The sequence below is a fragment of the Rhinolophus hipposideros genome (assembly GCF_964194185.1).
Source record: "Rhinolophus hipposideros genome assembly, chromosome: 9".
Lineage (NCBI taxonomy): Eukaryota > Metazoa > Chordata > Mammalia > Chiroptera > Rhinolophidae > Rhinolophus > Rhinolophus hipposideros.
This window is the reverse complement of record NC_138055.1, coordinates 55,629,600-55,639,753: the sequence shown is the minus strand read 5'-3', so window position 1 is coordinate 55,639,753 and position 10,154 is coordinate 55,629,600. Positions and strand designations below refer to the sequence as shown.

Here is a 10,154-nt window from a genome sequence, read left to right as displayed (position 1 = left end):
GGGTCTCTTCCCACTTCCTCTCCTCCTCCCACAGGTAAGCAGTCACCGGTCAGTCCTTTGATTTGCCTCTGAAATGCCGCTCAGAGTTCTCTCCTTTCAGTGGTTCCAGCCTTCACTAGCTCTTTGATGGACCTCGGCAGTGATGTCCCAGCTATTTTCCTTTCCAGGACACCTGACACCCATTCCTACTCGTTTCTTTTTTTTCTTTTCTTTTTTCTTTTTTCACATCAGATGGGTAATGTGCCCATGTCCTAACAAGGTTTGAGGGAGGCACATCTCACACAAAAGCGTGAACACTCAATCATCACACTTATGAACTACTAAAGGTTCCTACTCATTTCAAAGTAGGCCCAGTACTACTTCCGAGAGAGAGAATTCACTCTCTCAAAACTTCCCAACACTCCCATTGCCTTTAGAACATTCCTAACACAGACTTCTACATTCCCAACAGTTCTGTCCCCTAAACTGTCTTTCTTGTGTTTTCATCTAATGTTTTGTGAAGCAACATTTTAGTATGAATCATTTAAAAATAGAGTAATTTTCTTACATATTCATACCGTCATCATAGCTAACAAAAATATTTTCTCATGTCTAATTCTCAGTCCATATTCAAATTTGCCCAGTTGTTCCCAAAATATCTTTCAGTTGGTTTGATTGATTCAAAGACCAAGCATTATACTTGGTTGTTATGTGTCTAAAGTTTCTTCATCTTGACTTTCGACCACCTTGCCTGCCGTCTATCTTTTACCACCACATCCTTCCTGAGCCTTTTGAGCCACCCACTCCTATCCTGCCATGGACTTTAAAACTATTCCTTTTTTACACTTGGCCTTTTCCTTGTCCCTGGAACTGAGAGTCCCTTTATTCTCTAAAGTCACCTCAGAGAGCACCACCCACTTCTGTGAAGTCCTTTCTTTTCTTTTTTTCTCCGGGGCTGAGGTACCACTTGTCCCTCCCTCTGGGTTCATCCAGCTGCCACCAGATGTTTCTGTCTGTTCAGTGTGGACTTGGTTCTGCCTGCTGGCAGAGCGTAGGGCCACTGACTTCCCTGCCTTGCTGCCCCCTGCCCTGTGCCTACCACACGCCTGGTATCTAGAGGCAATACAATAAAGAAACCTTTGAATACTCCTTTCTTCAGCGTCTTCCTTCGTCCTCCACAGCCTGCCTCCTATAATGACTGGGAAGCAAGGTCCAGAATGGGCTTGGTGTGTCTTGCTGGAAGGGTGTGATCCTGGAAATTGGTGCTCAGCACAGCCCAGATCTCCTTCCTTTTGCTCATACAGTTTCTTTCCTTCTTTGTGTACACACACTGAGACTCAGGAAGTGATTCTTGAGGCAGGAGTGTAGGAACCTAAGGGGTGGGGCCCAGGCTGGGGAAGGGAAAATGTGCTGGCTGCTTCTGTCCTTGGACTATTCACACAGCAACTTCTGGGGACCACCACCGCACACAAGGGAGGGAGGCAGTTTGAGCGTCCCACCTCCCCTTCCAGCCCTCGCCTGGCTTTGCACTCTGGGATGAGAAGGGCTGTCTGCTAGGATGGGGTGGAGAAATCCAGGGGGTATATGCCATGTCTCTCTTAGTGCCCACCCACAACAGGCTGATCAAGGAGTGGTGGGAGCACAGACCTTGTCAATCTTCCCACAGAGGGAGGGACCTGACTCTGCTGGATCATAATTGACTGGATGGGATGGCCTGGTGAAGGGTTTTCTCCCCTTCTCAGCCCGCTACTCAGAAGCCCTAGAAAATGGAGAAGAGACTTAACAGAGGGGGACAGAACAGCCCTGTAGAATGTTGGGGGACTCCCAGGGTATGAGGCTGGGAACTTTCTCTACGTGTTTATTCCGGCCCCACCCGATCCCAGGGAGCCAACAGCGCCCTCTGCTGTCGGGGAAGGAGAGGGCCTTGAATAGAGAAGGAGCCCGAGGAAGGGAGCGGGCTCTGGTGGAGGACTTGGAGGTCTCTGGCCGACCATCTTGTCACCTTGCCTCAGCTCCGCCGCCCGGCTCGGACACTCATCCCTGCTTTGGCTCTCACACGCCTCCTCCGCTTCCCTGCACCCGAGAGAACCCAGCAGCGCTCCGTCCCACTCTTCTACCCTAGTTGGCACAGGATTGGAGGCGCCAGAAGAGACTCAGGCACCCAGAGGTCCTGCTCCTAGTGCTCTTACTCGGCCGGGGTGGGTGCTGTCTCCCGGGTCGGGGCCACGTGGCCCTAAGCCAGCGGGGGTTCGGCCCTCCCCTCCGCGCCCGGTGACTCAGGCCGCAGCTGTTCCCGCGTCACATGAGGGAGGCCGGCGGCCACTCGGCGGGGGAGGGGGCTGGAGGCCTGGGCGGGGCCGCGCGGCGGGCGGGGTCGGAGCCGGGGGGCGCAGCTAGAGAACCCCTGACCGGCGGCGGGAGAGGAGCGCACAGCCTCGAGGAGCCCAGGTGAGGCGGAGGGTTAGGTCCGCGGCGGCGGCGGCGTCGTCGGATCGCCGGCAGCCCCCTCCTCCAGGCTCGCCCCGGCCTCCGAAGACGCGCGGCGCTCCGGGCAGCTCCGAGGCCCTCGCAACTTTGAAAAGTTCCAGAGGCCCGAGTGGGTTGGGGTGCCGGCCGCACCTATTTTTTGGGGGTGGTCAGAGCGCAGGGGAAAGTGACGGGCGGTCGGGCGTGGGCTGAGGACCGTTTTCGGGACTGGTCTGGCGGGGAGGGGTGCTTAACTCTTGGGGCTGGCGGCCGCGAGTCCGCGCCCTCCGATCCGTCCCGGGCCGCGGGGCCGACGGGCTGGCGCGGGCTGCTCGGCGGCCGCCCCCACCCCTTTCGGCCGAGCAGCAGAGGGGGCTGGGAGACGTAGATCCGGGTGGGCGGGGCCGGGAGTGGGGGCCGCGCAGGGAAGGCCTCGAGGGCCGGCAGGGAGCCCGGAAACCGAGGGCCCCCTCGGCGAGTTCTAATCCCCCTCCCCGCCCCTCTGCCCAGGCCCGTCAGCCATGGCGGTGGAAGGAGGAATGAAATGTGTCAAGATCTTGCACTACGTTTTTCTGCTGGCCTTTTGCGTGAGTGGGGAGTGGGGACGATGGGGGCGTGCTGGCAGGGTGTGGGAAGACTTGGCTTCCGAGAGCTGAGGGCTGAGGGACCTAGAATGAAGGCAGCTGGAGACCAGATGTGGAAGGAAACCCCGGGGAACGCAGAAAACAGCACGGCCACCCCCTCCTCCAGCCTCTGGGACCTCTAGGCTGATTTGGATGAGAATGGTCAGCCTGAGTGCGCAGCACCCTCACTCCAACCCCTCCTGGCCCTTCCTGTCTGGTGACCCAATCACTTGTGATAGGGGCAGTGGGGCAACCAGCCAACGGCTGATGTTATCTCCAGGCTACAGGGCTACTCTGCCCTCCCCAGCCTCCTTCCTCCTTTCTGGCTCTCCACCTCCTCATTCCTCTTCATTCAATCATCCCTCTTCTTGTGGGTGGGGAAGGGCTCTGCACACCTCAGTTTGCTCCTGCCCTGAGAGGCTACCATTCGTCCAGGGAGGGGCACACTATGCTTGTCCCTTTTCCCCTGGCCTAACTGGCTGGAGGAACCCTAATCACAGCTGCTGGGGATGGGTTGGGCATGGAAGATGATGAGAGGGCAGTTCTGGGAACCCATGAGGCCCACAGGAAGCACTACTCTTGGTTAGGAATATGTGCCCTGGGGTCAAGGCGTTATGGGAACTTCTCTTGGGCAAGGATGGGTCATCCTCCTCCCCCACAGTCAAAAGTTTCCGGGAGGGGTGAGAATCTGTCCTTCCAGGATGGGGTTAAGTTTGTGTCCTGGATGCTCCCGAGGGTTGTGGATTGTGGGTCTGGGCTAACCCCGACCTGCCACTCTTGCAGGCCTGTGCAGTGGGACTGATCGCTGTGGGTATAGGGGCCCAGCTCCTCCTGAGTCAGACCATCAACCAGGGGGTCATGTTGCCTGTGGTCATCATCGCAGTGGGTGCCTTCCTCTTCCTGGTAGCCATTGTGGGCTTCTGTGGGGCCTGCAAGGAGAACTACTGTCTTATGATCACGGTGAGTAGGGTGTGGGGCCAGTGTGGGTGCTTGGGACTTCTGGAAGGTCACTTCTGTGGGGGGCTGACGAGGGTGGGTGAAGTGAGGAAAATCTGTGTGAGTGTTCCAGAGACTGGCGGGGCCACAGCTGGCCCCCCCTTACCCAGACTCCAAACCTGACTCCTGTCCTTTGCTCCTGCAGTTTGTCATATTCCTATCTCTTATTGTGCTGGTGGAGGTGGCTGCAGCCATTGCTGGCTATGTGTTTAGAGACAAGGTAAGCAGGGAATAAGGGGAGGGCCCTGTGTCAGAGGTCTGGCTGCTCTGGCACCCAGGTGCCCTGAATTCTGACCTCAACAGTGTTCCTCCCTACTCCTAGGTGATGTCAGAATTTAATAAGGAATTCCGGCAGCGGATGATGGATTACCCAAAACAGAACCACACGGCTTCGTTCCTGGACAGGATGCAGGAAAAAGTGAGTGGGGTTGCTGGGAGCAGGGGTAATGGGAAAAGGAGATTCTTATCTCCATATTGAAGGTGGAGGTTCACTTCACAACCTCCCCCAAATCTCTCCTCTCTCCCAGTTCGAGTGCTGTGGGGCAGCTAACTACACAGACTGGGAGACCATCCCTCTGGAGCCCAAGGGCCAAGTCCCTGATTCCTGCTGCGTCAATGTCACCCAGGGCTGTGGGATTAATTTCAGTGTGAAAGACATCCATACTGAGGTAGGGAGGAGGCTGAGATGAGGTAGCAGGGGACTTGGGAAAATTGGGAAATGTTTTAAGAGGTGAGAGGAACCAGGAATGGAGGTGGAGAGGGTTGGGGCTCTGGGAAGTTGGGGCTCAGGGATGGGGAGGGGATATGGGAATGCTAGGGGTGGGGTGAGAGGAACAGAGGCTGGGGGAGAGACGGATGGACCAAGGGAGGTGGGTGGGAGGTTCCTGATTGTGTTCTTGCCCTTGGTGCCTGCTACCCTTCAGGGCTGTGTGGAGAAGATTGGGGTCTGGCTGAGGCGCAATATTCTGGTGGTGGCTGCAGCAGCCCTGGGCATTGCCTTTGTGGAGGTGAGAGGTGCCCTTGGGACTCATTCCAGGGCATCTGGGAAGTAGGGGCAGTGGGCAGGAGGGTGCTGAGCAGGAGGTACGGTCTGGGGTGGGGAGCCCTGGGTATATTTAAGGTTTTTTGGGTGGGTTGGGGGTACCTCGCCCTTCTGACTCCTCCATCCCCCCTCCCTATCTTTCCTTCTAGGTCCTGGGAATTGTCTTTGCCTGCTGCCTTGTGAAAAGTATCCAAAGTGGCTATGAAGTGATGTAGGAGGTCTGGTCTCTTCAGCCCCTCATCTAGGAGAGTGGGGTAGTATATTCCACATTTTTCAATTAAACGGATTATTTTTTCAGACTGAAAAGACAGTCTCAGTTTATCTTAAAGAGTGATACTTTATCCCTCCCCTCCCCTCCATGTTCCTATCTTCTGGGACCATGTTCTATTTGCACCTCTGGGACAGGCAGGCCTATTTTGGGGGGTGTTGGTGAAAGGGGATTTTGCTGAAGGCCTTGGTTGGGCTGGCAGTGGAAGCAGGGATTGGGAAGAGATTGTGGCCCTCTGCCGTCCCTGCCTCCTACTCCTGTGCTGCCAGGCTCAGTGCTGCAACATTCATGAAGCCATCTGCAAAAGTCAAAAGGATTCCCCACAAAGGTTCTACTTGGGAGAGGCCAGCCCACTGTGTACCATCTGCTCCCTGGCCTTGCAACTCCCTTCCCCTCCCAGGGGCCTAGCTCCTTTCAGGATGGTGATAAGTTGCTTTGACACCTATGTGGCCAGTGTCCATCCTTCTTGACTAAGATTAGATGACAGAATGTAAGTGGGTACTGCCTTTTTTCCCATGGAAACCACTGAGCCTGGCTCTGACCCCTCCTCACCACCTTCCCTACCCCTCAAGAAAAATATATAACTGCTATTCCCACTCCAGACAATGAATTGCAACATTACTACATGTAGAAAATAAAGGAAACGTCCAGTAATGCCCTCTGGTGGCCATTCCTTTAGGTGCAGCTTCAAATATCACCTGGAGATGCAAGACGGCCACCTTGTGGCCCGCAGTGGGTGTTAGTTTAGCAGGCACTAAACAGGGCAGAGACCCTGGGCAATAAGGCAGCCTCGGGTAGTTAGCACTCAAATTGAGCACCTTCATCTTTGCCCACCTATTTGTTTTTTTTAAACAGTACACATTTATTGATTGTCTATTTTATGCCAGGTACCAGGCAGTACCAGGGTGGGGACACATAACGTGCTTGCACTTGAACAATCTGTTGCTGGAAGGCTGGATTCAATAGACTGCCTGAGCAGGCTTGGGGAGGAGCCAGGTGAGCACAGCATCCACCAAGCTGGCTGGCAGGTAGGAGGCTGGCAGCCAGAGCAGCTTGGCATCCCAGCCTGGGCTGTAGCGGATTCTGGGGTGACGAGCAGTCAGGGCATGCTCCAGGCACCTGCTCACCTTGGTTAGGTCCGGGTCACAGATCAGGTTCATGACACGCTGCTGCACTTTTAGGTCTGCAGCCCAGTGGGTGGTTGTAATTAGCGTCCCTGTCCCACTCCAGCCCATCTCAGGCCCTCTCTTGTGGGTGCTGGGGCTTGTTGCCCAGTGGAGATGAGAGGAATCCTTAGTCCCATGCACAGTTTGGGGAGTGGGCAGGCTCCACATGGCCTGGGTGGCTTCCCACTTGTCCTGACCCCCTTCCTGACCTCCCACCTCCTCCCAGCAGGCTGGTGCAGGACTGACCCTTCTGGCAAGCTCATTTACCTTCATACGCTCCCTATATGGGCCCAGCTACTTACACTTGGTGAGGAAGTCCTCTCCATAGTGGGCCTGCGTGGCTGGAGGCAGCCGTGCCCAGCAGGCCTGCAGGGTGTCTTCTAAACTCTCCAGATTTGTCACAGGGGTTTGGAAGAAGCCAGGCTCCACAATGGAGACTTGTATCCCAAAAGGAGCCACGTCCCGCCTGGAGGGAGGCAGAGGGAAGTTTCTGGGTTCTTGCCCTCATAAGGAGGGGACGTTCAGGCACATGGATGGGGGCTAAGATGGGAAAGTTATCACAGACCAGGGACGGGGGTCCTGACAGTAAGGGCTATCCCTGCTACCCTGGAATGAGGGGCAAGTGGAAGAGAGGAATGGAGGTATTTTTGAGATTTGTTTTCCTTTATATTTTTTTCTACGACCTAGAACAGGTCAGCAAACTTCTTAAAAGGCCAGGTAGTAAATATTTTTGGTACTACAGGCCTAAAAATTAGTAATATATAGGTACTTCTATGACAATTAAAAAATGTAAAAACCTTTATTACCTAGTAGGCAGCTGGCCCATTTGGCCTGAGAACCAGTTTGCCAACTCCATTCCCTAGCTCCCAAGTGGAAGAACCCCATTCCCTAGCTCCCAAACACAAGGAGTTCTGAGTGCTGGATATGAAGGGTGTAGATTGGTTTTTGCTGGAGGAAAGTGGAGATACATCTAACTACCCCGGCACAGATGCAGAAATCCAAGTATAAAGTATGTGTTCCATGGTGCCGATTGGAAAATTAAAAGACTGAGGGATAGGGACAAAAGTCGATATTGAAATTATTTGCTGAGTGATGGTGACAAAGGCAGGCTTCCTTTAGAAGTTTGGCTTAGCTTAGAGGACTCATAATTCTGCTTAAAATTCAGACCCTGCTTCTGTGTCATCCTCATCAAGTCTCCACTGTGCTCTCAAGAGACTTCAAATATTGTTGTCTAAAGATAAGGGGCAGAAGAACAGAGTGACCAGGCTCTGTAGGAGAGCAGACAGTCCTCCTATGGCCTTGGGTAAGTTATGTTACTCTAAGGGTATTAATACCTACCCTTAGAGGGTTGCTGGGAGAATTAATGAGAAAATATTATGTAAAGGTACCAGCTCATCATAATAGTTATTAATAACAACACTAATAATAATGATAGGCTTTTGGGAGCATTTTCTACATGCCAGGCACTGTTGAGGCCTCACCTGTACCTCATTTCACTCACAACACTCATGAGGCAGGTCTTCTCATCCTGATTTAACAGACAAGGAATAAACTGGGGTAAAGAGAACTAAGTTTTAAGGTCACAAATCTTGCATAAGAGGCTTGTATTTGAGCCCATGAAGTCGAGCCCTAAACTGTCACCTCTGAAGAATGCCACTACTTGTGTTTTAATCATCTCTGCAGGGCAGACAGTAATCCCAGACCCGCGGGCTGGGAGCCTGGGGCCCTGCCCCTCACCTCAGGCTGTCTGAGAAGGCCTCCAGGCCAAATTTGGAGACACAGTAGCCCCCACCGTTGGCTGCTAGGCGACCCAGCACGCTGGTGATGTTGATCACCCGGCCCCGGGCCTGCTGCAGTAGGGGTAGCAAAGCAAGGGTGACCCCGATGGGACCCAGTGTGTTCACATTCAGCACCCGATGGAAGTCATCCCGGGTCAGCCATGGTGTGGGCCCAATGATGCCAGCCACACCAGCATTATTCACCAGACCAAAAAGCCCTGTGGGGAGGTGAGACAGACACTGAGTGTAGTGGGGCATTCCAATGGCCCCTTCTCCTTCCTGGGAGGACCTGAGCATTGCTCCTCCCCCTCATAGTCCCTCTGGCTTCCCACAGCACCTGAGAGTGAACATCTACACCATGTCCCCAGTGGCCCCAGCCATACTCACCTGTTTCCCCAACACGTGCTTCCACCCACTTGGCTGCCCGCTGGACACTCTGGGGATCAGTGACATCCAGCAGGGTGGTGTGGAGGCGGGAGGAGGCCACCCGCTGTAGGTCCTCTGCCCTGAGTGGGTCAGGCAGCTGGCCAGGACTTGGAAACCTCTCTGGTCCAGTCTCAGTGCCAGAAGCCGCCCGAAGCCTGAGTCACAGCCGGTGATGAAGACGAAGGCCTCACTCGGGGGCAGGCTCTGCTGGTCCCTGAGCAACCACAGCGCTGCCCAGAGCAAGGCTCCCAGCAGCAGAGGCAGCCACATGGCCTCAGCCCAAGTGACCTGCAGGTGGCAGCCGAGGCTGGGCAGGAAAACTTGTCTAGTTTACTCCAGTGCCCAAGCCTTTGCCCCTAGTATCCTCCCAGCTGAAAGTCTCTGGTCCCAGCATTTTGAGAAATTACCTGCTTGGCAGACAAATGGCAAATTATGCTTCATCTAGGCAAAGCAAGGATCGGGGCTGGCCATGTATTTGCGGCTAACTGAATGAAAACCAGCTGAGCTGGGTCCCGTGTGCAGCCCTGCTGCACCGGAGCAGGAGGACCTTCTTGTTTGTCATCACCTCTTCTCTCCTGCTAAACCAGGGACATCTGAACTCTAAATGTAAGCTGGGCCTTGTTTTAGGAAACACATACATGGCAGCGTCCTGCATTTCATTCCTGGTGGCCCCAAACTTACTGTGTAATGGTGACCATCTCACTGAGTCTCTAAACCTGTTTTTTCATCTGCCAAGTAGAACTAACACCCACCATGCCCACGGGGAATTGTGGAGGATCAAAGGGGGAGAATGTGTGAGGAAGCACCTTAAAAGCTTAAAGCTTTGAGTTATCAATACATGTAATATCTTGCAAGTCTTCTAGCACCCCAGCTCCCAGTACCCTGCTTACCTCCTCTAGGGAAAACTAGCAGGTATTACAACACCAGAAGCTTCTTCTTTTGCTTTGTTTGAGAGACTTTGCTCCCAGTCTTCCCAGGCTACAGCTAAGGCTAAAGTCCACAGCGCCGGACTGGGTGCCAGAAGTATTAAGTGCACGTGGGCTGTACTGGGGAGGGCTGGGAGGAGGGGCCAGGGAAGCTGGAGCCTGCCAGCTCAAGCCAGGGCTTGACACAGGCCGGCATGCCCAGACCCCTTTCTGGGCTATCTTTTCCAGTCAACATTTCTGACCACCTCTGTCATGGATTCCCAGGAGGAGGGATATGTCAAGGATGACAGCTGCTCCTCTCTGTTCGTGACCTTGGACCTGCCATTCCTCCCCCTTCCCAGGCCCAAAGTGTCCCCACACGCGAGTTAATCTCCCACCTGGTCCAGACTCATGACACTGCTTAGCACCAGGCCGGGAGAGGCCATGAGCACGTGGAGAGGCAGACTGCCAGAACCGGGATCAGGCCCACTCCTGTCTTATTTCT

At 54.3% G+C, this 10,154-nt stretch overlaps 2 protein-coding genes across 5 annotated transcripts; one reads left to right on the top strand and one right to left on the bottom strand.

Annotated features, from left to right (window-relative positions):
• The first annotated feature begins 1,887 nt into the window (after nucleotides 1-1,887).
• Nucleotides 1,888-5,412, top strand: CD63 (CD63 molecule). Of its 4 annotated transcripts, none has more exons than XM_081060204.1 (8): nucleotides 1,888-2,146; nucleotides 2,956-3,032; nucleotides 3,852-4,028; nucleotides 4,210-4,284; nucleotides 4,387-4,482; nucleotides 4,592-4,732; nucleotides 4,988-5,071; nucleotides 5,256-5,412. In XM_081060204.1, exons 2-8 carry the CDS (start codon nucleotides 2,967-2,969, stop codon nucleotides 5,319-5,321), a joined length of 705 nt encoding a protein of 234 aa, XP_080916330.1. In that variant the 5' UTR covers nucleotides 1,888-2,146; nucleotides 2,956-2,966; the 3' UTR covers nucleotides 5,322-5,412. The 4 variants fall into 4 exon arrangements, with proteins under 4 accessions (XP_080916330.1, XP_080916331.1, XP_080916328.1 ...); XM_081060205.1 differs by having other exon boundaries at nucleotides 1,888-2,177; XM_081060202.1 differs by lacking the exon at nucleotides 1,888-2,146 and adding an exon at nucleotides 2,308-2,427.
• Nucleotides 5,413-6,223: 811 nt separating this feature from the next.
• On the bottom strand, nucleotides 6,224-9,121 carry RDH5 (retinol dehydrogenase 5). The gene is given in 5 exon segments (XM_081060201.1): nucleotides 6,224-6,557; nucleotides 6,843-7,006; nucleotides 8,278-8,536; nucleotides 8,706-8,822; nucleotides 8,825-9,121. Coding segments are annotated over 5 exon segments (954 nt in total). The 5' UTR covers nucleotides 9,015-9,121; the 3' UTR covers nucleotides 6,224-6,333.
• Nucleotides 9,122-10,154: the final 1,033 nt, after the last annotated feature.